Source organism: Athene cunicularia, assembly GCF_003259725.1.
Source record: "Athene cunicularia isolate RWA chromosome 4 unlocalized genomic scaffold, athCun1 chr4_part1, whole genome shotgun sequence".
NCBI classification, from domain to species: domain Eukaryota; kingdom Metazoa; phylum Chordata; class Aves; order Strigiformes; family Strigidae; genus Athene; species Athene cunicularia.
This window is the reverse complement of record NW_020799098.1, coordinates 25206882-25233740: the sequence shown is the minus strand read 5'-3', so window position 1 is coordinate 25233740 and position 26859 is coordinate 25206882. Positions and strand designations below refer to the sequence as shown.

The following is a 26859-nucleotide window of genomic DNA, read 5'->3' as shown; positions in this document are numbered from 1 at the left end:
AGAACAGTGGTTTAAGAAAAATTGCGCTAAGAATATTTATAAGCACCGTTCTGGCTGAGATGTTTGGTACAGCTCTTTGTTACCTTGATTATAGTATGTTTGTATGAACAGGAACAGACTTTTCTGTCATGTGGTGGATTACTTGAAAAGGTCAACCCTTTGTAAGACATGTATTTACTATGCTTATTGTTTTCTATTGTAGGCAAAAAATTGACATCCTAAAAATTGTTACTATACCAGCCAAATAATTTCTGAAAAAGCAATTCAGAGGAGAAAACTTACTGTGCAGTGGAAAGGGTTTCATTTGATTATCTGTTATGCTAACTAATGAAATGTGGGACATTCACAACTTTCTAATATAGCAAATAAAAAAGTTAAATTACAACCAGAAAATGACCTGTCTTTAATTGTTCTTCCTGTCCAAACACTGTGTCCCTACCCTACTGGTGGGTTAGAGAGAGGTAGGATGTTTCTATATATGTCTTTGCTGTGTAAATACTTATATCCACATACATAAACGCTCTTTTCATGTTTGCATCAGTGTTGTACTCCTGATACCAAGGAAACTTGTAACATGCGTATGTATTTGTAGCTCACTGAAGGTCTTCTGCAATTTAGTATGTACTACAGTAAAATAAGGTCCAAATTTTGTGCTGCATGTGTCTCTAAACACAGTCACAAAGTTGACTGCACTGATACAATAATTTGGACTGCCTCTAAAATGAAAGATGATGTTCTTGCTATCAACTTACCACTTCAATTATTTAACTGTCGCATCTGCCTCAGGATGCTTTTCCACATTTGCTACTAGCTGATTGCAATTCAAATATTTATGTGAGGTACATCTTTATGTAAATCATAGCATATACTGTCTTACCCATTACAGGTATTTAGAAAGCGTTGTCACTTTGGGCCTTTAATTCTGAAAATTATATGTTGGCTTCTTCCCTTGGCTCCACCAGGGAAAAGGGCCTTTGTTTGTCAGTGATATTCAGCACTGTTTGCCCTCTGGCAGTGGAGTTAGGTCACCTACTAAAGTCTCTTTTATAAATGCAGATTGATTAGCAGAAACTTAAACGCTAATTTGAACAAACTAAAAGATTTTTTTTCAACAAATAATTCAAGCATCTTAAAACATTCAGTGTTTTTTTTTACTGACTGACTTGGTTTTGTATTTAGAAAATGTGTTAACATAGGCATCCGTATTTTTTCAAGAAGAAAATTGTGCTTAATGTCACTGAAAAATCTGTGTGCATTCTATCTCTTGTGGTAATGGTCTGCTTTACAGAAATGCTATTCATCTTAATGCCATAAAAATCATTTTAATTTATAATTTGCATAATGTTTTAAACATACAACTCAATTCTCAGTGGTCTCTAAAATGTTAATATTTTACTGCTTGAAGTTCCCCTCTCCCCACCTTGCTTAATTTAAAAGTTGGCTGGATGTATGTTTGTGTGCCCCTTGAGTCTGACCAAATTCCCCTTAAAATTGATGGGAAGTTTTTTGTTAATTTCAGCATGAGTTGTGTTAGACTGTGACTTACAGATGTGGACATGGAAAACTTGGATACTGCTCAGCAAAATCCATGTAATACCTCTGGGAGAGGCAGGGTGTAAATGTTATTTCTTTAGCAGGGGTAGGATTCTTCTTGTAAAACAACAAAATAGGTGGAAAAATAAGGAGCCTAATATGAATCTTAGAATTCTGAGTAGGAAAGAGTTTGAGATCTGTAAGGTCAGGCAAGGTGGCTGGCTTCAGTTTTTGACCTGGTATTCTGCTCATCTTAATGTTTAACATCAATGAAGTAAGTGAATTTTTCCACTTCAGGAAGAACCTGTGAAAGTCAGCTTGCCTGTGTCCTGGGATACCTGTTACTGACATGTGGCAGTGTTTGGGATAATGCTGTATTTGTCAAAAAGATACAGAAGGAGGAGCTGTAGGTAATTTAAAGAATAATTTTTTAGTAGCTCAGACTAGAAGGATCCATGTGGGCCCTGTGGCCTGTCCTCTGCAATTGTGGACAATCTCAGAGCAGTTATTCTTTTAGCAAGGTGATTGCAGGTGTAGTTCAGTTTGCTAAGGATGTATTGAATTGGTTTTGTTTTGTATTTTTATAAACATATTTATTGAAATATATTAATATATTGACATATATTTATATATATGTTATCAGTCTTCATTAAGAATTTTATTTTCTACCTGTTCCTTTTGGTGATGTCTGAAGAATCTAAATAAACTTTATGTGTATATCTCCAACAATATAGATACACATTTAAGATTAACTGTACCGATAACCACAAGAGAACAGATGCACTAAGAAAGATTCTAATTTTTTTTTTTTTTTTTGTCTTTTTCGGGGGGACACTCATCTGTATTTTATTAGGAAACTTGTTTTTCATCTCTGCTTTCGCTCAGGTGGAACATAAATTAGACAAACTAAGCAATTGCTCGTGCCCTCTATTCATTTATGAACTACATATGTGGCTTCAAGGGCTTTAGTTTAAAAAACAAACAAAGCTCTTCTGGGATATTGCCAACCTGGGCATTTTTAAGTGGCCCGTTTATTTTGTCACTTTTGAGCCTTTAGGATTGAAGGTAGTATCTCAAACTTTTTCATCCATCCATGGATGCTGGAAACTTGTTTTGTGGTGTGTATACCTGTCTGAATCCAGGATTTAAACTTTATGAAATGTTACTTCACTTGTCCTTTACCTTCCCTCTCTTTTTGAAAATAATGTGAAACTTCAGATAAATTAGACAATCTGGCACTGCTGTTGCTGCTGGATAATTTGGGATGAAAGCACATCATTACAATGATGGGAGGTTTTCAGATTTTAAGTTGTTAAAGACTAAACAAATTTGTTGTTGTGCTCTGAGTTTTTCTAAAAGGATTATTTTTTTTTGTTTCCTAGAAATGTCAAAATGTTTTGGTTTAGGATAGGATGGATGCCTCAGAATAGCAAAGGGCAGGGCAAGCTCGGGAAACATTTGTTTCTCTTCCCGTAGGGCAGAAGTGGAGCTGTGTCCTGCAGGTGCAGGAGCTGGGATGCAAACCTGCTTTTGTTTTTATCTCAAGTGTAGGACTACAAGGCTATAGTAGTATGTCTATACTACTAGGTCTGTAAGTGTGAGCCAGCAGTGTGAGTGCAGCTGCTAGGGCTAACTACCTCCCCACCCACAAAAATACACTCTTGGCCTCACAACAATGAATTTGTTCCTATAATATCATTTTCCTTTTGTTCAAACTGTAATAAATCACAACTTGAATCCGTGTTCCTTACTCATAAACTCATTTTCTTTTTTCCTCAAAATTTTCTGTACGTGAAGCCCTCGGATCTAGTCCTTGCATATGCTCAGGTTGAGGATGAGGATCTCAGCTGCTGATGGTGGGTTTTTTTGCTTTAGTCCAACCACAGCTCTGCTGGTATTACCAGGGCTGGGTATGATGGGATACTCAGATAAACAGCTTCTGGCCGTGCACTAAGAATATTTGATCAATTTGGGGAGAGCATGATCCCACTCCTGTGTCTAGAGTGTAAGCTAAGTTCATTTACTCAGATGCCTTGCTGTTCACTGGCAGTTTAACCAGACAATTGGGCACATCATCACTGCTGAGTGCGTGGAGATCTGCACAGATTTTACAGTGTTAAATATCTACTCCCTGATTATGAGCTTGGCTGAACCTTATATCCAGTGAGGAACACAGCAACTTGGGGACATATAACCTGGCTGAGGACCCATGAGAAGTCAGCACGTGATAGCTGGGAGAGGCTGGAACAACACGTGTTGTATTTATAAACCAGGCATGCCCCCAGACACCCCTGCTGCCTTGAATGTGGCATTTCTGTCAGTGCAGGAGTTGAATTTGTCAGGTCTTCATAAGATAAGAGCTCTCATGGGCAGTTTTCATCTTGCCAGGGCTGGCTGCTTGTGATCATTTTGTCATTGTAATGTTGACCTGTTAACCTGCTGCAAGCTCATTTCTTTTGCAGCCTGTAGGTAAACTGCAGTACAAAGATCCTGCCTATCTAGTGATTTGGCTTCAAGCTCACAGTGCTGGCTGGCAGTGGGAAATGAGACTCGGTGCAGTGTTTGCACTGGACATTTTTTCACGTGCTTTATGGTAGCAGTTGTTGCTGGGGAGAGCCTGTCAGCCAAACTCGGCAGCCAGTGCCAGCAACTTCCATGACTGGTCTCAAAACTGAAGTTATTGATGATTGTTCTCTAAAACACAGTTCATAAAAGAAGACTTTTGTGTGAGTTTCACCTCTTTCATTTTCAGAATACATATAATATATCTGGCCAAGTAAGCTCACAGGAATAAGAAAACAGATACCACCATCCCCCAAAGCCTATAGCTAAAATTTTAAGTTCATTTTTGAATTTCACATTTTTAGGTGGAATTGAGGATTGGTATAGAAAATTTGGCCAGAATGACAAACACAAGGCATAGCTGTAGTTACTAAGCAAGTTGTGTGTGCACAAAGAGGAAGACACTGGGCTCAAACTACTTTTTCATTTTTAGAAACTGCCTGCTGGCCAAGCTTAGGAGATTTTCCTGTTGCTGGTAGCAGAGGTAAATCTGTTACTCTTTTCATAGACAGCAAGTAGAAGCAACAAATTTAGAGGAAGCAGAGAACATGGGGCACGGGAAAGGGAAGCTGAAACATTAATTATAGAATGGTTTGGGTTGGAAGGAACCTTAAAAATCATCTAGTTCCAACCCCCCTGCCATGGGCAGGGACACCTTCCACTAGACCAGGTTGCCCAAAGCCCCGTCCAACCTGTCCTTGAACACTGCCAGGGAGGGGGCAGCCACAGCTTCTCTGGGCAACCTGTGCCAGTGTGTCACCACCCTCACAGTAAAGAATTTCTTCCTTACACCTAATATAACTGTCTTTCAGTTTAAAGTCATTACCCCTTATCCTATCACTACATGGCCTTGTAAAAAGTTCCTCCCCATCTTTCCTGTAGGCCCCTTTTAGGTACTGCAAGGCCACTATAAGGTCTCCCCTGAGCCTTCTCTTCTCCAGACTAAATGACCCCAACTCTCTCAGCCTGTCTTCATAGGAGAGTTGTTCCAGCCGTCTGATCATCTTTGTGACCCTCCTCTGGAATTGCTCCAACAGGTCCATGTCCTTCTTATGTTGAAGCCCCAGATCTGGATGCAGTACTCCAGGTGGGGTCTCATGAGAGCAGAGTAGAAGGGGAGAACCACCTCCTTCTACCTGCTGGTCACACTTCTCTTGATGCAGCCCAGGATACAGTTGGCTTTCTGGGCTGCAGACGCACACTTGCTTCTCATCAACCAATATACCCAAGTCCTTCTCCTCAGGGCTGCTCTCAATCCATTCTCTGCCCAGCCTGTGTTTGTGCTTGGGATTGCCCTGATCCATGTGCAAGACCTTGTACTTGGCCTTGTTGGACTTCATGAGATTTGCACGGGCCCACTTCAAGTGTGTCAAGTTCTCTCTGGATGACACGCCTTCCCTCTAGCGTGTCAACTGCACCACACAGCTTGGTGTCATCATTGGATCTTGAACTCTACTATTTCATGGTCATTGCAGCGAAGGCTGCCCTTGAGCTTCACATTCTCCACCAGCCCCTACATGTTGATGAGAACAGGGTCTAGCATAGCACCTCTCCTCATTGGCTTCTCTATCACTTGTACAAGGAATTTATCATCAACGAATTCCAGGAACCTTCTGATTGCTTATGCCCTGCTGTGTTGTTCCTCTAACAGATATCAGGGTGGTTGAAGTTCATCATGAGTACCAGGGCTCGTGAATGTGAGGTTGCTCCTATCTGTCTGTAGAGGACCTCATCTGCTCAGTCTTCCTGGTTGCATGGCATGTAGCAGACCCCCACTGTAATGTCACCTGTCCCTGCCTTCCCTTTAATCTTGACCCATAAGCTCTCGATTGGCTCCTCATTCATCCCCAGGCAGAGCTCCACTAACTCCAGTTGATTAATGACGTAGAGGGCAACCCCCCTCCTCATCTCCCCTGTCTGTCCTTCCTAAAGAGCCTGTATCCTTCCCTTCCAACACTCCACTCACAGGAGCCATCCCACCACATCTCTGTGATGCCAATAAGATCGTACCCCTGCAGGTGTGCGAACGTCTCCAGCTCCTCTTGTTTATTCCCCATGCTGTGTGTGTTTGCATAGAGGCCTTTAAGTTGTGCCTGCAATGAAGCTGACTTACTGGCTGGAATTCCTTTGTCCTGTTATTCAAGTGCTCTCCTGTTGACCTGTGACCCCTCTCCAGTCTCTGGGCATCTGTTGCTGGCACTGGTGTCGAGCTGATAGGAGTAGGATGGATTGAGGTCCCCCTCCCCTAGCAACTTTAGTTTAAAGCCCTCCTCACCAGCTTGGCAAGCCTATGACCAAAGATGCTCTTCCTCTTCTCTGACAGACCCCATCAGCCACCAGTAGACCAGGTTTCTCAAAGTGAGTCCCATGGTCTAAGTAGCTGAACCCTTGGCTGTGGCACCACTCCTGTAACCTACTGTTGATTTGCTAGATTCAGCTGGCCCTTTCAAACCCTTCCCTTTGACCAGAAGAACTGATGAAAAATACCAGGGCAAGTTATTTCTCAACAATAGACCTAGCGTGTTTGTATCTAGCCATATCATTACTGAAAGATGCATTGGCAGTAAGTTTTGCTTGTACCACATACCAAAATATCAAGCCCAACACAGGATTAGAATTCAGTCCCATTTCATTTACTGGAAAGCCAAATAAAAACTTAAAGATGAGGACATACATAGTTTTACTTATATTTATTTTTATGGATCTTCCAAAGTTCTGCTGAATCTCTTTTCTTGTACTGAAGAAAGGTTCGAGGAGGAGTGTGGTGCTCTCCCACTAACTGTTCCAGCATATTAAAGTGGCAAAGTTTGGCTTTTCTCCTTAGAAGCTTTTTAAATTGGAGTGTGACATTGTTCTCACGAGTGCTGTCGTTTGGCCAGCTGGAAGAGTACCATGTCCTGTTGTATGCTACTTGCAGAGAGTGAAAGAGGAGAACAGCAATGGCGAGGATAGTTGTCATCAGATTAATTCTGTCTTCACTTGCAAGTTTATGCTGAACACAGATTGGAACCTGCATTAAAAATGTAGCACGTGTATTTTACGGCATTTAACCAGTTGCAGATGCCGTTTTGCTTGTGCATGAAATGTCCCTTTATTTCTCGCCCCCCCCTCCCCCCCTAAGTGAGTTCCACACTTGTCAAGACTATCAAGGACTTCCTTGTTTGCTTCAGTGCAAAAATTATTATATAGCCTTGAATTCTCATTAGCACTGGGCATCTAACACATCCAAGAAAGGAGGAATTGGATCTGTTTCTTCTTAGGCAGTGTCAACAGACTTGTTTATTAAATTCCAACCTGTTACTCCTGTGGAAATCAGCGGAAAGCTTTCAGAATGGCACAGGTGGTCACTTGAGTGAACTGGTCCTGCCAAACCTTGTTAATGATATGCAGGAGGGAAGGAAGAAACATCACTAGAGTCTCAGGATATATTTAGGCTGTACATCCTGCCTAAACACAGTGCATCAAGCTCCCAGTGCATCTGTGTGGCTGGAAGAAGTGACTGCCAACAAACTGTCTTTAACTGCTTTTCAGTCTCCCAAATCTGCTGGGGGAAATACCTGCATTCCCTGCCCTGCTTTCACTTACACTGAGCTCCACTAGTTTAAAGAGGCTGGTTGATGGGTATTTGCCATGTTGGCTCATTTTCCTTGAGGAGGCAGGGTGTGATCCCATGAGCAGGTCCGCTGGCACATTTGAAGGAGTGAGTGCCTTGGATGGAGAAGGGTGATGTGAAGGGTGGTGACCCATGTCCTCATGCCACTGCAGTTGTTTCTCAGTCAGAGTTTGCCTACCCACAGTCCTCCCCTGCACCCAGGAGGAGTGATGTGCAATGCTACGGGTAGCTATGAAGCTGAACGCCCCGGGATGGGGTTTAAGCCCTGCCATGTTTTGAGTGCAGTCCCTGGGGAAGCATCTCTTTATTGCTGGTTGAGCATGTTTGATGGGGAGTTTTGCCAAATAAAAAATGGAGCTCCAGGAGCATTGTATTTACTGTCACCTTTAGTGCAAGCAACACCTCTAAATTAGATTTACTGTTATTGCATGTGTCAGTTCTGGAAAATCAAATTATTCGGTGTGTTTGTTTTTACAGCTCAAGGATAAATCTCACTTCTAGTATAAGCAGGTGTGATTTCATTGAAGTAAATGCAGTTGTACTTCTGTCTGAATTCTTGGATTTGGCCGTAAATCTTTGCTGCCTTTTAAAGAGACTTTCTCTGTTGCATTCAGTTCAGAATCACGCTGTGAAAGCTTTACACTGGTTTTGGAAAATTGAGAGGGAAAGACTCCCTGCGCACTTCAGCTTTCCCCGAAAGATTGCTTCTGTCACAGCAGATTAATCTTACAAGTTTACAGGCTAGAGAAACACAGTGCGTAGCAGTGAAGGTTTGTGAAAGGGGGAGGAGAGGGGCCTCTTGCGCGGGTCAGAGCGCGGGGAGCACGCAGATGGTAAAAGCGATGGGAAGGGAGGAAAAGACACACCCCTGGTGGAGCGGTGCCTTCCAGGGAGAAGCGCCCACTCGCTCACAGCTGGAGCCGCCGAACACAAGCGTGCACAGTCCGTGAGGAGAGTGGGAGCTGACATGGTGTGCTTCAACTCGATGCAAAATGAATGAGCTGCTGTTCTCGGGGGTATTCGGCCCCCGTCGGTGAAGTACAAGTACACGGCATCTGATGCCTAGATACACGCTAACGGAGCCGGGCACCAGGCAGAGTGTTGAGTTGGGTGTTTGTGTCTGACGTGCTTGCCATTAAATTCCTCTTTGCTGCAACAGAAAGGTAAGAAACTTAAAAAGTGACAAGAAAAAACCTTCAGCCTCCCCCCCCCAGACAACAGTCTCACTTTAGGAGTAGCTTTTGTCTCGAGCTGTATTTTTAAGGCTTATGGTCCATTAAGTCTAAAGCTTCTGTGTGGATGCCTGCAAGGCAAATTACAGCTCCTAGTGTGACAAAGGCAAGTCAGATTTCTTTTCTCCAAAAGCTTGACACTTGACAACCTTCAGGGAGAGCACCGTGGCAGAAATGCTGGACTGTGTGTGCTGAGCGGTAAGTATGTGATGCTGTTCTCCCTCTCCTTTATTCCTTCAGATATTGCTCATTTGAGCAGTAAGCTAACCAACGGGTCCTGGTGATTAATAGGTTTGGAGGTCTGTGTTCAGCTCAGAATTACATGTTCCTAAACTAGCTGCAGTTACTGGCTGTATATTGACCAGCCTGATTCTGTAGAGGATGATCATATTTTGTTTTTACTGGTAATGCTGTGTTAATGGATAAAAAGATGCTCTAGTTAAAAACAGCAGAAACCTCATTTACTGATAAGAAACCTCCCTGTGTTTCCCCCCCAAACATACAGTGCCTGTGTGTAATTTATGTGTAATTTCCAGCTAACTTCTAGCTAGCTAGTCTGGGCTTTCTTTTTTCAGCCCATAATTGAAAATAGAGGTTGTGCAATTTGAATTCTTTGTAGAGGTCCAGAAGAAGTAGACATATTTAAAGACAGAAGTATTACACTGAGGGGAGATACATGCATGTAAAAATACATTTAGTTGAAGTGAAATGGTTAATGGCTTGTTTGACAGAAAAGGAAACTTCATGATTTAAATGTAATATATTGCCTTAAGGTCTCTGTGCTTGCTTAATCCTATCTGTATTCATAAAGAATTTGCAGCAGGAGAAATTTCATTGATTTGTTAATTGATATATAGCTTTGAATGCTCATTATGCTGTATGCAGAGGGGAGGGAAGAGAGAGAGGCACATTTATCTTTTTCTTTAAACTCAGCAGCTTCACTCTTAAATTAGGTTTCTTGCATGTTGTGAAACCTCATTGCTCTCCCTGTTCTATGCAGTAATTTTTATTTTCTTAAAGGATATCAAACACTGCTGAGTCTTGATCTCTTATTAGGGAAATACATGAAGTGTTTCATCTCTTAAAACTATGGCTTTAATTATGGTTTTATAGCTGTTGCCTTGTACTTAATGTAATTATAACAACTTGTGAGTGAGGAAGAGGATATTATTTAGCCCTGGAGCATTCCTTAGTAAAAAATGGCTTATTTATTTTCATAAGGAGTTAGAGAAAGATAGTGGGGTTTTATTATGTAATACCAGTTACAGTTCTTTTTTTAAAAAAGTACAGGATAGTTTATCCTTCTGTAACAGTGGACATATAAAAATAAATAACCCATATACGAAGATACTTTAAACACTGATCAATTGGAATACAGATGAGGATTAAACCAACTGTGTGAATGAGTATTTTAGATAATTAAGGTGTGTATTGAAGGTCCATGGTGTTTCTTGTATCATTACCATCTGTTGGGTATCCTGTTAGGCAAGGCTTTCTGGTTCGCCGTTTGGAGTTTCCTGTGTTTCGTGACATGAAGTAAATTACTGGGGACAAAATTCTGATCTAATTGATATTAGAGTGCTAGTATTGATTCAGGTGCTCTGTATAGCTTTAATTTGTGTTAGAGTACAGACTTTGCCCCAGTGTAGTTTGAGACAGGCTGAGATAACCTTGTTCTTGGGGTGATGTTAATCCAGGTCAAAAACTAAAATTTAATCAAGTCAGTAAAAAGCATTCAGTTTCATTTCCTCCTATTAGAAAATAACTGACATGTCCCTGAATTTGTTTTGGTATCTGCCAAAGAAAACAACATTCTCTTTTTTTGTTGCTGTATTTCAATGTGATATTAAAGCCTTCCTGTATGTTTTAAGAAGTTTCCAAATTGGAAATATCTTTATGCTTAATTTAATAATTCTTCAAAAAATTAAATCATAAAATCTCATATCCAACTCATCTATCAAAAATGGTTGTCTAGTGATTTGGGGAAAAGGTGGCCTGCCATTCAGAGTTCTTTTCATGCTTCCAGAAATGTGTTTGCTTTCCCAAACGAGCCAAATATAACATTTCCCAAGGAGAGGGAAATGGTCTGTAGTGGGTTATGAAAGATGCCCAGAGAAGGTACCTGGGGGGAGCTGTGTGCTTCAGGGAGCTGTAAGTGTACCTGCTCTTTCATCTACAGTCTTCAGTCACTGTCATTTAGTGTGTGCAGGTGAGGGAAACCCAGAAGAAATGGTAAAATGACCTGAGATGGTATATTTATGGAGAGGACTTGAGGAATGACAAGGAACCAGCTTGTCTGGCAGATATCAATGTGATGTCTAGCACCTGAACTTTCAGCGGGACATACTGTTTCAGGGCCTCTGGTCTTAAGAGTATGATTTAGTCTTTACAAAATGTGGATTCATATGATGTGTCAGGCTGTGTCATAGTTTCTTTTTATTTTAAAAATAGAATCTGACTAGGTTATAGTAGTCTTCATAATATATGATTAGCAATAGAAGGCTAGATCAAGCCATCAATTTTTAAGCAGAAATATTCTTTGCTACCAGTGGAGAATTGCTTAAAAATTGATGTCACAATCTGGCCCACTGTGAACAGGGGATTTCTGCAGAAAGTCTTAGTTGTACTTCTTTCTACACAGTCTCCATCGTGGTGGTGGCAGGGACCCAGAAACTCAAGGCCAGTCTGCTGGAATAGTCTGATACTTGTTGGAAGACAAAAGGCTTAATGACTATTTAATTAAAAAAAAAAAAAAAAAAAGTTAAAAAGCTACCAAACCCTTAGAAAAATTATAAACCACAGGTTTTTTCTTTTCAGTGAAAGGGACTATATTTCTCTAATGGCATATATAAATGAAGGACATAATCATTCTCTAAGCAACAGAGAGACTTCCAAATACACAGAAATGAAGGTTGTTTCCTTTATTTGTTCATGTTATGTTGTTGAAGTGTAAATACATTTTACATAAACATTTTGCTGCATTGAGTGCTACTAGACTTTGTAATTACAAATTGGAAAACCAGAGTGGGGCCTCTTCTGTGCCTCAGAGGATATGCTTGGGCAAGTACTTATAACTGTAATAACGATGAAAGGCTCGTGCCATGCATCATTATTTTTAATCAAGTAAAATGTGTTTTATTCTACTAAAACTCTACAGTAATTGAAAGCAAAGACGTTTCCCCTGGTCATTATCTCTTAGGAATAGAGATGGTCAGGGCCGATGGTGATGGGTGTTTAAGGACCACAGACGTTGGAAGAAAATGTTTAAGGACCACAGACGTTGGAAGACAGACCTCTGTATTTGCTCAGGGTGTAGGTGACACATGGCAGCCTTATTTTTTCTGATCTGCTCAGAAAAAGACAACTGGCAAAACTGCAGTCAACCAGACTACAGGGGAAGCTACGCAGGTCACCAAGACCAGCCTCCTGGGCAAAGCCTAGCAGAGTTCAGGATTATCTCAGGGCTGTTTCTGGTTGATATTTTTAAAAACCTTCAAGAACAGAGATTGCACAGCCTCTTGGAGTATTTCTTTGGGCTTACCTGCTCTCTTGACAAAGAAACTTGGGTTTGCTCTAATTTTTAAACTGTCCCATGAGCCAGTGGGAGACAGTAATTAGATGCTCTCCCCATTACCTTATCCCCAGGCTAAACAAGCGGGGTTCCTGCAGCCTTGCCTGGACTCACACCAGTTTGTCCTTCTCTCCTGTGCACTGGTGGGCCCAAACCTGGATGAAGAAATCCAGATGCTGCCTCATGAGTGCCATGTAGAGGGTGTTTTTTGGGGGATGGTTGTTACCATCGTGCCTCTCAGTTTATTTACCTCCCAGTGAAACTTGCGTTACCGTTCAGCTTGTGGGGTGGGCATTGTATATCAACGATCAGCCTCCACGATGCAACTGGCATGGGTCACTGATGTACAAAACCTGGGGCTGGAAGAAGAAATTGTCCTTTATTCAAGCACTGTCACATATTGTGCAGCCCCATCAGTTACAGCACTCTCTGCAGCTGTCTTGCCTCCGCTGTGTCCCTGGGCCAGGTACAACCTTCTGCAAGAGCAGTGTGCAGGAAGGGACGTGATCAGGGAGACAAGCACCCTTGACAGTACCTTAACGCACTGCTTCCAAAGGTGCTAATTGGAAAACAACCCCGAATAAATGTGCCTGGCAGAAGTGGTGGGAGGAGAGACTGTCACCTCCTTCCTGGAGGCAGTGTCCCCTTGGGGCTCGCTCTAGAAGGGGGGCTCCCTTCTCACACCTCTGCAGGGTGGAAGGTCATGGGCTGTTTTCCTTGGAGGTCTTGGCCTTTTACTCTAGAAATGAATCTAAAATCCTGTGTAGCAGCCCTAACACAATTTTCTAGGTATCGTCTTCCCACAGTATTAGCAAGCTGTCTCTTGACCCCTTTTAACACAGTCAGCTTGGGAAAGGATATGTAGAGCACCATACCAAAAAGCATTTGCACAGCTTCTCTGGCAGAATCTCTGGCACTTAGAGCCATCAGCAAAATCTGTCATTTGAACTGAAACTTTACATGTTGGCTTTTTAGCCTTGGGGCAAATTTTTAAAAATTTATTGTTTAAAGGTGAATCATTCAACCATATTCAAGCTACCAGAATGTGAAGAGAATACAGGCAAATAAATAGTCTTTTTCTGAAAATAATTCATGAATTAGAACACACTCTGTGAGGAGATGTTGTGTTAATTGGAAAGCTGTAATTAACTGGTTAGAGGCAAGATGCAGTCCCCCTTGATTTGCATGTCTCCCACAGTGTGGGAGTCCCCCTCGTTCCTTCCTGACCAGGGTAGTCCAGCAGCCCAACTGTTGTATTTTTCTCTCACCTTCCTGAATTTCCTCCTGTGCTCTTTTCTTTGTCTGTGCTGGCAGCTGCCGTGGTGATCGTTCTGCACAATTGTATTTTGCATAACGACAGGGGAATTAACAGAGCTCCCTTTAAGAGTTTGTACCAGCAGGTCATGTTTTGTGTCTAATTGTACTGTGTTCAAAATCTGCTAGATCCAAGACATGTCTTTTCTGGTTTTTTCCCTCCCAGTACTTTATGTCTTAAATTGCTGGCAGATTTTTCAAATATAATACTTTATCTGACAGATCATTTCTGTTTGTCCACTTCGTACAGAGCCAATGATGAAGAATGAATGAAGAAAATTACATATATATTTTGCTTTTCATACTACTTAGAAACATTGATTGTATTTTCTGGGAAAGTAAAAGTGATAATACTTTTTCAGTTCTGATTTTCAAATTGTCACGGAAATATAGAATCAAGGGCTTTTGAGGCTTGAAAAGCTTCCAATATTTGCACCTAATTTTAACCTTTTAATTTATAAAATGTTAGCAATAGGCATAGCGAAGTCCTTGCTGATTCTGCAAAGCCCAGTAGAAGGCCCATGTAGCTGAATTGCAGGAATGAGTGGGGGTTTGTTTGGGGAGATCCGCACAGGTCACCACTGGATATTGAAAAGGGAAAATTCCCAGTTCACTACATTGGAAGGAAGTGGAGCAGAGCGCCCTGTTTCTTCTTCTTTACAGTGAGGTTCAGTGTCACACTTCCATTGTAAAATTTCTGGGAATCTCCATTACATTTGTAAATATGGATCTTCTTTCCAAGTTGGCTGCTTTCATAGAATCATAGGATAGCCCAGTTTGGAAGGAACGTTAAAAGACATTTGATCCAACCTTTCATGAGAAAGGGAGCCTGGATGAGGTTGTCCAGCACTCTCTCCTGTCACATCTTAAAAACCTCCTGTGATGGGGACTCTACCATGTCCCTGGAGAGGCTGTTCCAGTGAATTATTGCTCTTCACAAGGAGCCACATAGAGATTACTAGGGGCAGAGGGTACAGGTTGTACCAGGACAGGTTTCATCTCAACATAAGAAAGAAATTAAACCTCTGACTATGTACATATGCATCCATGGGTGACTTGTACTCCTGTGTTGGACAGATGCATTAGCTAACCATACGCACTTATAGTTAAAACCTGGCTTAGAATGCCTATGTTTATTCCAGATCTACTCACTAAACCATTTCCAAGCAACAGATCAATCCCTGTAAGCTTTGCAAGCTTGCTAAAGTGAGATGTGTAATGAGAAATGGATCTCTTCAGTGTGGTCTGTCTTTAATCCTGCCCTTATTACTTGAGATGAAATTATTTTTCCACTCCACTACTTTTATCCCAGAGTTATTTGTTAACTAGGATGATGTAGGATCCCACATGTTTGTGCACAGACTTGCCCAGGAGGTGTTGTTTAAGTCGTACCAAGAGTTAGTGGTTGCTTCAGAAATGCAGGTGTGTAGTGATTTTATGTGTCCTGGCTTCAGCTTGGTGGTTACCCAGGCTGTCACTTCTTCAGGGTGCAACTTTCAGGGGAACCCAAGTGACCTTGGGGCAAGAGCTTTTGGCATTAAAAAAACCCTCATGACTATCTTTCTGCTCTTTCAGTTTAAGCAATATAAGGTTTTCACAGCCTCAAGAATTATTTGTTTTGTCAGTGTCTGCTTTAAGTAGTGTTCTTTTGGAAAAAGGAAGGTTCGTGCACTTTGTATGTCTATTTATGCTTTCTGCATACTACTTCCCGGACTTGTGTGTGGTATTTTAAGCTTGATTACCTCCCAGTGTTGATATGTCTGTGCTGCCTCTCTAAATTCAGCTGATGCCTGTTGGCTTCATTGCATGTTTCCAAAAATAAAAACTTTAGAGCAACAGGATTCAACCAAAATAAGTGTCAGAAGGAAGTAGTGGCAGTATGCTTAGATATGCTGAGCTACAAACAAACAGCACTTAAATGTACAGCACTTCTTTCAGCTACCCTGACTCATTATATGCTGGAGCTCTGTCTGCATGAGTGCTTTCTAACTTGCTCTTTCTGTTTCTTCATGCTTCCCTGGATTCAGAGAGAGGTAAATGACTTTCATTTTTCCATTATTCTCTGTATTTATCCTTCTGGCATGCACCAAATAATGTGTGTATCGGTTTGCTTGTATCAGTGAACAGAAGCTAAACTTCAGTGAATAAATTCTTATCTCTCTGTCACCTTTTCACCTTGCTATTAATAGTGTTTGTCAAGTTGGTATTGCCTGTTAGGCTTTTTTTTTTTTCAGGTCCCAAACCCTCAGGTACTAAGAAGTTTAAAATCATGTGATGCAGTGATTTGGTACTTGCTTCTGGTGTTTTGAGTTTAAAATGTAGATGTTGTTGTTCTCTGTAATCCAAAATGCAGAAAAATGTTGTTAAAATCTCACCTTTTATTTAAAAAAAAAAACAAAAACAAAAACAAAACCCAACAACATACAGAGCAGGGAATTCAAGACCCAAGTTTAGAAAGAGTTGGAAACAATGTTTATTTCCTAGTTTTGGTATTTGTTTCGGATCCAGCTGGGTTGGTCAGTTGTCTTTCAAGTTTGAAGAAAAGTTGTCCTCAGTATGGTTGATTTGTTTCAATGTACAAAGGGATCATTCGGGATTCTCTACAATGCTTCCTGTTTCATGGGAGGCAGACAGTAGGGCATTGTAGTCAGGTGCTTTGCAGCACAAGGGCTACAGCCACTCCAAAGGCTCTTACTGATAGAATTGCAGCCCTCAGATGAGATTTGGGGTTTGTTTGCTCATCTGAATTGCAAGGACTTGATACTGGGACTGAGGAAGGAATGTGGTTTGGAGATGCAGACTGTTCCTCGCATTTGCTTTGTGGAATATAATGAGAAGGCTTTCCAGGCTTGACTGGGTTTTAATCAATTCTTTAGGCAGTGTTGGCCTAAGGAAATGTTTGAACTTTCTTGATTATGGCTTTGCAATTTAATGTAGGTTTCATGCATGTGGGAAGCCATGATCTCCCAAACTAACACTGGCAAAAGTGTGCTGTGAGCAGATTCATGGGTAGTGTCTGTGCACGATTGCTGTGTTCTCTCCCTGAATAATAAAGAACAAAGGAGAACTAGTAAGCATTGCTCTTATAAAACAAATCACACTGGAGAGATTAACTGTTCTAGTGTAGTCTGCTCTCTTCTTCAGTCAAATCTGTATTACTGCTTTGAGCATCTCAACTTGAAGTATTTCTTTATTAAAACTTTAAATATTCCTTATAAACAAAGGCCCACATCTTCCAGTTAGATCTGGAAGATAGAAGCGTTGTCAAAAATATCTAAATACTGATTTTTCAAAACCAAATTCACAGGATCTCTTGCAGAGAAGCTGTTCAGATGTTCACAGGGTAATAACACATTCATTTACTTAAAGGAAATTCAGTATTGGCCATCCTGGGGAGTTAAACCACCAATTTGTGATGCTGTGAAGGAGAAGCAGCAGCTACAATGGCTTTGACAACCTACTTCATTTGTGTGCCTTTTCCTTGAAAACTGCTGCACAGGGTAGGAAGGCAGCCCCCTGCCTGTGCACATTTCATAAATGTTGTGAAGCAATTAAGGGGGAAAAAAAAAATCACCATGAAATATTTGTGGCAGTAAAGTTTGTGGTCAGTGATTTTCATAGCATCTGTCCCAGAAGTTCTGTCTTCCTTTAAGTCCATTTGTAAAACAAGCTGAGGTCAAAGCTGCTGCTTGACTTTTCAACTTGTCATGTCTCTCTAGCAGTTGGTGAGCAGCAGCACGCCCCATGTGACCCCCAAGCTGGATGTGGCAGACTGTTAGCTGGGCCCCTTCATGCTGCCAGTGCTATAAGAGCGCACAGTCTCCAGGGCAGTCTTGGTGGTGACCGTGGTACATGTGTTAGACTGCACTCCTTGCCCTGACAGTAGTACTTCTAGCCTTATGATTGTGAGGTGAGGCTAGGAGCGAGGACCAGCATGGAACATAAATCTCAGCTGTAGATTCTGTACTGTTGTCACTATGTTAACACAGCTCATGGATCTGGAGAGCTTAGATACAGTCATGCTTTGCAATGACTCCATCTATGTAAATCTGTGACCCTTTCCAGGGGTGGAATATAGCCCTCGCTAGTAGAAAGGGCTATTCTCAGAGCCATCTTTCTGGCTAGCAAGGCAGCGGTGGCAGGGCTGGTGGGAACCTGTCTCCTCCCCTGCAAGAAGAGGTGGTGGGCAGCACTGAGACGTGGGAAGCGTGGCTCAGGGAGTGGCTTCTGCCAATTTGTGAGGATCAGTCTGAAGAAAGGAAATTGGAGTGAAAGTCGTGCAAATGCTTTCAGGCTTGGAAGCACTGGGCTGGGAAGGGCTGAGCTGGGTATCGGACATATCAGCTCTGTGAGGGTTTTAAATTCTGGAAGCACACAGAACTGTGGCAATGATAAGACATCAAAGAAAAAACAACAGGCTGTGTGTTTTAGGGCTGCCAGATTAAAGCCTCCGAGTATCGCACAAAGTAGCCATAGCTCCTCCTTGAGAGTTAGTAAGTGACATTATCAAGGGATGAAGCAAACAGCCTTTCAGCAGGGGATAATTTGCCCTACAAAATTTATGCATGAATTAGAAAAACAAGCTATGCTGTGTCAATGCCAGACCATTTGAGGAGAATTTAATAAATGCAGAACTGATGTTTTGCTACAAGGAAACCCATTTTTCAGGTTGTGTGAGAACTGAAATAAGAAAAGTCTCCCACAAGCATCTGCTTGGGAAGGCATCTTAACTACTCTGATCAAAAATTAATGACCAGGGTAATGTAGTGGTGGCCAAGTCTGCCATTCTGGGTTGTAGCTTGAAGAGCAGCCAAAGACATGCAGGAACTCTGTGGAGTGGAGCACTTGGAGTGAAGAAAAATTGCAAGACTTTCATATGTTTTTAGGATTGCCGGAAACAGGGAAAATTCATTCTCTCCCACATCTCTTCCAACTCTAATGACTGAGGCAAGAGGAGTACATGTGGTTAAATGCACCGTGACCATCTGTGAGAAATGGGAAGGAGGAGATTCGTGGGAGTAGTTGTTTTTCTTCCTCCTGTGGGATTTGATTCCAAAGTGGTTGATACCAGTTACCTGGAGAAGGGGCTGTGGGTTTCCTTTGGGGGTGTGAAAGGAAAGCAGTGTCTGTCTGGTATCTGGCGGGTGAAATGGAAATTGAAAGGTCCTCGGTAAATCTACAAACAGATTTTGCAGCTTGTGTGAATGCTGCTTTTTTCTTCTAGTTCTGGTTTCTTACCTTTTGGTTTGTCTCGTTAACTTACCAAACTCCTTGATATGACCCTAATAAAAAGACAAAGGAACTGAAGAGAGTCACAGACTTCATTCCAGTTATAAATTCTCCCAGTCTCAATAAAAAATTGCAAGTGTTAATCCAGAAGATCTGTAATTTCTGTCATACATATTACAGCAGGGTTTCTCGCCTGTCATCTTCTCTGCTGTTTGTCATACTAGATTATTTATGTGTCATGGGAAAACCCCATAGAGCAGGGTCCTGTTAGTGTCATTTTATCTGCTTTTCTTCTCACATGTCTCCTCTCACTTTCCTTGCTTTTCTCCTTCTGTGCTCATTTACTCTGCTCCCATGGATGTTCATGCCTCACCAGTGAAGAGCAGCCTCCTGCCAGGTGCCTTCTGACCCCACTCTAGTGTAGCAGTGGTTGCTCTCCCCTTTTTACTTCCTGCTTTCACAAATCACTGGTCGCCTGTTTGCAGGAAAGTGAAGTGAATATTATAGACTCCAGAGACAGTTTCCCCACAGCCCTGCAATGTGTGCTTTGTGACCCTGCAGTCGCAAGAGTCTGTACACCAGTACACAGAAATCAACAGTCATCTTCTGTAGGCTGTTCTGGATGAATTTCAATCAATTTTAAGCCAAGTCCAGAGGATATAATTTTCTGGTTCAAGGATTTTTGTTACAATTTGTAATACATAAATCCGTAAAGCAATTTACATTTTCCTGCATGTGTATCATTTTAATATAGTTGTTTTAAATAGTGGCAATTTAATTTTGATTGTTATTTCAGACTTCAAGGATAGGGTGTTGGGGGTTTATAACCAAAAAAAAAATAATAAAATTAATGCAGTTCTACAATCTTTTGAAGAATTAAGTTTATAGTGAAAAGATAATGGAGGTTGTGCTGCTCTTCCAGGCAGTACTTAATTGGGATGTCTCCTAGGACTTTAGCCTAATAGTGGCAAATGGCTATGAGTGCTACTCAAACAAGACAGCATTAGCATAAATTGCATTTAGGGTGATTACATTCATCCAGGGTTGAGCAGCTAAGTGATGCTTAGCCAGGTGTTAAATAGGTATGGCTATCTAAGGTTTAGTCAATTACATTTGCCAATTAAAGAGGGCAAAAGAGCAAATAAAAATGAAATTCCTTTCTACTTAGCACCTTACATTGTCTTTGCGATTCTCTAAATTGCTTTTTTAAATGTCTCCCTCTAGTCCTGTACTCTTTCAAAATGAAGAAATTTCTAGTGATTTTTTAACTGTTCAGCAGAACCCGTCTTACCCACTTGTGCAGCAAAATAATTTTCTTATTTTACTGTTTTTTCTAGCTTTTTTCAGAGTACTGAGTTACAGCCTGTTTCTATAACTGGAAAGATAGTAGTGGATTATGTAGTACATCTGCAAATGATTTAAAAAAAAAAAAAAAAAAAAAAAAGACCTACTATGCAGTACCCTTTCTCTGTAATCCTATGTCAACAGAAGCGGTGCGCTTGTGTTACAAAATTTTAAGAATATACAGCTTTTTTCTTCAACAAAATACATTATTCTCTCACTAAACACTTTGCTGCTTTCCCCACTGACATGGAAGGGAATTTTACTAGGAGGTGTCGTTCAGACCCCACGGATTTCATGTGCGCACACCCCCTGTTGAGGAGACTCTGGCTGTATGAGATATGATCAGTTAAACCTATGCTAGTTCTGTGTCCAGCCAAGGGCTTTGTAAAGGCTTTTGTCTTTGGTTTTGTTTTTTTTTTTCCCCTTTGTTTCCCAGCAAGGTGTAAAGACGAGGGAATGGTAAGAGGAGGCATTTGAACTTTTACATAAATTTCGATTGCAAACATGTTACTTGGCACTTCATTATCAAAGGGGTGTGTTGCACATAAATCTCACGTGTTACTCAGCTTCGAGTGAGATGCAGTCAAATGAAGGTTTACAGATGAAGCGACCCAGAAGAGATCCAAAGTGAAAGACAACTCAGAGAGCAGTCTTCTGGCTTATTTGGTATTCAAGGCTTTGAACAAACAAGAAGTTGTTGCCTTCTGGTCCTGTGTAGGGAAGCACAAAACTTTTCCCAGGATTTACTTTGTTATTGATGCTGCAGGCAGCCGATACTCTGGAATCCCCAGCCATACCTTTCTTCTCCAAGAGGGAGCGCAGAGCTTGGTTTTCCCAATGCCTGGAAATCCCTGGATCAAGGCTGCAAGGCTCCCACTGACACTGGAGGAGCTGACTGCCGTCAGCCTGTTACCACCTTCTTCAGGTCCTGGCTGCCATGTAGGACCACTCATGCAAGTGCATGGACATCTAGGTGACTTCATGAATTAATGGAATCAGTGGTATTGTTTGTGCACTGCCAGAAGTGAGAAGGACGGTTTGTGTGCTAATTTTGATAGATTATTTGAAAACAGATGGTGCTGGCAAGGTTGTGTGTGATGCAGTACTACAAATTTTGAAGAACTTAGATTTCCTTGTCTGTCTCGGCCGACTTACAGATGTAAGCCCTGACCATCTAGTTTATGCATATTCACAATCTGCCCATGTAATTAGCCAATTTACTTTGCTCAAGATGTTCAGGTACTTAAAGTGATACACAAGTGTGTAAGTCTGAAACACCACCATGAGGGTTTTATCAGCTCTCAGTAGTTGAAGCTGATGTACTAGCCAGTGTTTCATTTTCTTCTGTAATTGTTGTTTATGAATGCATACCATTGCAAGCAAAAATATTTACAGAAGCCATAGGACCAAGTGCAGGAGAGTGTTATGTGCACCACTGCAGTACTGAGGCAGTGTGTGCTAAACCAAGGTGTGGGCCAGGTGCACCCATCAGCACCTTCCGGGCACCCACCAACACCCCCACAGGTGGGAAGTGGTGTTTCTGGCACTTCTTCAGGGTGACTCAACATGAGTGGAATTTCACAGACAAAGCCCTCGGGGTTTTCCAGGCCATGTGCTGGAGACTTGCTGCAAACAGTAGAGGTGTCAACATTTTTTCAAGAACTCTCAGTATCAGTACAGCCGGCAGGATGAGGGGATTGAGAGCAGCTCTGCAGAGAAGGACCCGGGAGTAGTAGTGGTGGATGAAAAGCTGGGCATGACCCAGCAATATGCACTCGCAGCCCAGAAAGCCAACTGTATTCTGTGGCCAGCAGAATACAGGTCAAGGGAGGTAAGAGCCCACCTGCAGTACTGCAGCCAGCTCTGAGGTTCTCAGCATGGGAAAGACATGGACCTGTTGGAGCATGTCCAGAGGAGGCTACAAAGATGATCAGGGGGCTGGAGCACCTCCCTGATGAGGACAGGGTGAGAGAGTCGGTGTTGTTTCAGCCTGGAGAAGAGAAGGCTCTGGGGAGACCTTATAGCGGCCTTCCAGTACTTAAAGGGGACCCACAGGAAAGATGGGGAGGGAACTCTTTATCAGGGAGTGTAGTGATAGGACAAGGGGTAATGATTTTAAACTAAAAGAACGTAGGTTCAGACTAGATATGTGGAAGAAATTTTTTATGATGGGGGCAATGAAACACTGGAAACAGCTGCCCAGAGAGGTTATATATGCCCCATCCTGGAAACATTCAAGGTCAAGTTGGACAGGGCTCTGAGCAACCTGATCTAGTTGAAAATGTCCCTGCTTATTGCAGGGGAGTTGGACGAGATGACCTTTAAAAGTTTCTTCCAACCCAAACCATTAATAAATAAATGTCCTGCAGCAGTCTGTGGAGGAGAGTGTTAGGTGGCCTATATGTAGGGTCACTACCAGCGCCATCAGAAAATCAACACATTGCTTTCTGGCTAAAACCAACATCTCTGTGGGCAGTATCTGTCCTTTGGCATGTGCAGAGCGAGTCAGTCGGTCTCATCAGGATTGTTGTCATCTTCCTTTTGCAGGGACAGCAGGTTTGCAGGCTTTTCTGTTGGCAGGACTAAAGTGACAAGTGAGCCCCCTTCTCACCTGCACCATTGCACTACAGATACTGCATCCATAGCACTCATCAGATTCCTTCTCCCTGGCCTCACCACAGGTCTTACCATTCAGAGAGGTTCCTGAACTGGGCTCTGCACTGTGGCTCATTCATTTGGCTGTCATTAGCCTTCCAGGAACAGACAAATGTTCTTACTGAAAAGTGCATGAGGTCATTATTGTCAGTGCTGCCCTCCACATTGGTCTCCTTTGATCAGAAAAGTAAATTTAGGCCTGTGAGAGAACGCTCAGCAGCCTGCCCTCAGTCTACCACTCTGTCTTTAAAATGCCGTTGAAAATAAAGTGTTTCCCACTTCCAGAGCATAATTATGAGTTGTGTTCTTTTATGACCAAAATCTTTGATCCTAACAGAATTCAGTCTTCAGTTTAACACAGTTTTAATTTGTCAGCACATTTTTATCTCTGCAGTCTGAGTCCTGCCTCCACTGAGAGATAATATGCCATCTAAACACTTTTAGTATTATCTTACAGATTCTCTTAAGGCTCAAAATCCTTGCGGTTGAGCTTGGGTCTCAGATAAACTCTCTGCAGGGTGAAATTAATGTGGCCTCAGAGGTTGTCCATGCATCAGGGACTTGGCAGTGCAGTGGAGATGCCCTGCCTGATGTGGTCTCCTACAGCAAATCACTTCAGTTTATTTGGGCAGTTGTGGTGTACCAGGGCATTGCCAGAGCCACTCATCAAAGGTTGGACTGCAATTTCTTGGGCTGTTAAAGATGGGATTTTGTTGGCCACATGTTACGTCCTCCAAGCCCTGATGACTTGGTTCGGTGGTTTTGTCCCATCTTAGTTTTTATTAACAATAAAAGAAGGTTCTGACAGATAGCTGTATGGCTGACAGAAGGGGCAAGTTATTTTCTGTGTTTGTGCAGCTCCTTGAAGGTGGTGGTCTTACAATTAGAAATCCTGGTATTGTACAGTGCTCCTGGGGCTGTGCAGATTTCTGTTTATTCAAACAGGCTTCTGTGCAGTGCAAGCAACTTGGCAAAACAACACAGGATGTTTGTCCCAGGATCATCTTGTAAAGAAATGCATAAATCACTTGTTTACAAGTCCTCAGAGGAATAGTATTGATTTGAGGTAAAAGCTTTTAAATGATAATAAATAGCCATGTGATAGTCACATCGATGCCTTTCAATGTTATTTTAAGTTAATGCAAATACAGGATTCATCTGGTAAGTCTGCACTCCAAAAGAATAGAACCTTGATCCAATAATAAGGTGTGCACAGCAGTCTGCTTGTTTATGCATCTTTGCTACCCTGCAGTGATGGTCACTGCCAGCAAGTTTTTCTGATGTGTAAAGGGGGGAAAATCTTAATGAAGCTATGGTATCAAATCCGTGTCTGTTAAGTGAAAAATGTTTTTGCATTGCAGTTAAAATATTTGTAAGGATAGGAATTTGGACTCCAAAACGTGAAGTCTGAAATTTAGGGCATTTAAAAGATGGCAGCTAAAACCAAACATACAGAGAACAAAATTCTGAAATGCTTAGGATGTCTGGAAATTCCTCACTTACAGCTCTTAAACCAGGCAAGTCTCTTCAGAGCTTAGGATACTCTATGTGGGACTTATGTGAGCCTGAGCATTTCCATATACCTGCTCTGTAGGTCTTACAGGACCATCAGTAATGGTGAAAGCTTACTTCAAAAGACAAAAATCTCAAAGGTTTTTTTTATGTGGAGCTTGGTTTCATTCCCCATAGCTGTTAATTTTTCATAGGTTGTAGACAAGCCATACCTTCTTCTCTTAGTCTTATTACTAAAGTCCAGTTAGGAGTCTTCAGTTTGCTTTTGAAACATTAAGCTAGGAGGAAACCATTCTAAAGCAAGGCTTGGCACGTGTACAGATGAGCCAAAAAGCATCATCTTTTTTCCAGGAGCGAGATTCCGGCTGGAACTCAGAATCTCCATGAATTTGCAAGTGCAGCAAAAGGCTCTTGCAGATTGTGGCCAAGGTGCTTGGGGTCAGGCTAGAGCAAGGAAACCTCAGGGCATCTTCTGTAATAGACAGCACCTTCCTGGATTATTGCTTTGTGATTTTTCCTGTAAGTCAGGAGCAATTGGGTGAAACACTGTCCCTCCCCAGGGTGCCTGCATGCGGGCAGGGCAGTGCTGCAGCTGATGGCAGCTGATGCAGCCCACAGGCTGCATTTCTTGGGCTGGAAGGGTTTGGGTGGCAGCAGGCTCTGTGTGCTGTCCCGCTACCATGCTAGGGATATTTGCAGACTTTAATATAAACTTAAGTATTCCTGTATATAAAAACTGTGGTTTAGGAATGTCCTTCCTATCTCTTCACCAGTTAGAATCTTGCTGGTAATTGTTTACTTGTAAAGAGAAAAGGCATTGAAAAGAGACTTCAGGTGCAAGAGGCTGTTGGGAGCTCCATCTTCACTTGCCTAGTCTAATTCTAATTAGCTACTCAGCATAGCTCTGCTAGGGATGCAAAGTCCCAAAGAAATTTGGAAATAGCAGGAGGGTCACAGAGTAGGACTGGGCTGTGGTTGCTCAGAGGACATGAAAAAGAGGAGGTGCAAGACCAGGAAGCTGTCAGTCTGGTATAGCAAGGATGGCAACCAGGCAAAGCCAGGCTTCTTCCCAGCTCGGTATACCGCTTCGACTTTTTCAGAAGAGCTCGAACTTTTAAGCAGCCTGAGAACAAATAAACATAATCTTGGCACTTCCGTCACCCACGCTAGAAAGCTATACTATGCCGTGCTGACTAGCTAGTACAGTGCAAAAATCTCTTTTGTAGGGCAGCTTTATTTAACTTTTGAAAAAATAAGGTCAGAAATTTAGGCCAATTAGTGCAAGGAAGCTCAGCAGGTTCACATCTCCCTTATACAACCAGATCTCTAATTACTTTCTGCACATTATAAACACTTTATACAGTCCTTTGAAATACAGTCTTTCTCTAACTAGAATCTTGTATGCTGTATCTCAGATCTTTTAGCATTTAAGAGCTGCATGTCTTTTCTGTATTAATTTGCAATTCTCTCCCCACTTCATCTTCAATAAAATATTTGAGTAAATTTTCCTATGTATTTACAATTGCAGTTGGGAATTACAGGCTGTAAATTCAGTAAGTCGGGGTTAGGAAACTGTAACAAGCTCTTTAATTATATAGATTAAGCACCAAACTTTAGATGTGTGTTTCATGGGTAGGCAGTTTATTACATTTGTAGAGCTGCTTTGTCTAAGGCATGTGATTTATTTTTTGACAGCCAAGACATGCACCTCTTAAATTGAATCAGGACTTGCTGTTTTGGAGATACTACTGATTCTAATGACTTAATTCATTTTGTTTGCTTCTCATATGTCAATTTATTTTGTTTACACAGAGACTTTGCTTATGTGGCAAGAGACAAAGACACAAGAATTCTGAAATGTCATGTGTTTCGATGTGACACACCTGCAAAAGCCATCGCCACAAGTTTACATGAAATCTGCTCAAAGGCAAGTGGATTGAAAGTGAGCTGCATTCGTCTGTTTAGAGGTCACTGAGCCTAACACACACAATCAGCAATTGTATGCAGTGTTAGTTTAGTTTGTATCACTGGCAACGAGAAACTGTGTAGGGAATTTGTAAAGGAAAGGATGCAAATGGAGATTTGAGGAGGACAATATGTGCTTTTGATTTGACAGGTGTCTATAGAGACTAAAGGTTTTCTTGAATAATAAAGAAGCTGCGGGTTCAAAATGGAAAAAGAAAACACAGCTTCAATTAATAATAAATGGTGATGTTAAACTTCGTAAATAAATCAGTCCTTATTTGAATGGTATTATTCAATGGTATTGTCCTGCAGGACAGACAGGAGAATAG

The 26859-nt window shown here is 41.8% G+C and overlaps 1 protein-coding gene across 16 annotated transcripts in view; it reads left to right on the top strand.

The window, feature by feature from the left end:
- Positions 1 to 26859, top strand: part of APBB2 (amyloid beta precursor protein binding family B member 2) — a 131116-nt gene that overhangs the window by 96047 nt on the left and 8210 nt on the right. For 8 of the 16 annotated variants that reach the window (XM_026846534.1, XM_026846542.1, XM_026846532.1 and 5 more), the window contains 2 exons: positions 456 to 461; positions 26378 to 26492. In XM_026846534.1, the coding sequence (XP_026702335.1) occupies positions 456 to 461; positions 26378 to 26492 (121 nt within the window). Of the gene's footprint in view, positions 1 to 455; positions 462 to 8519; positions 8872 to 8999; positions 9139 to 15852; positions 15859 to 26377; positions 26493 to 26859 lie in introns of those variants that run through there. The other 8 variants (XM_026846535.1, XM_026846545.1, XM_026846540.1 and 5 more) reach the window with 4 other exon arrangements.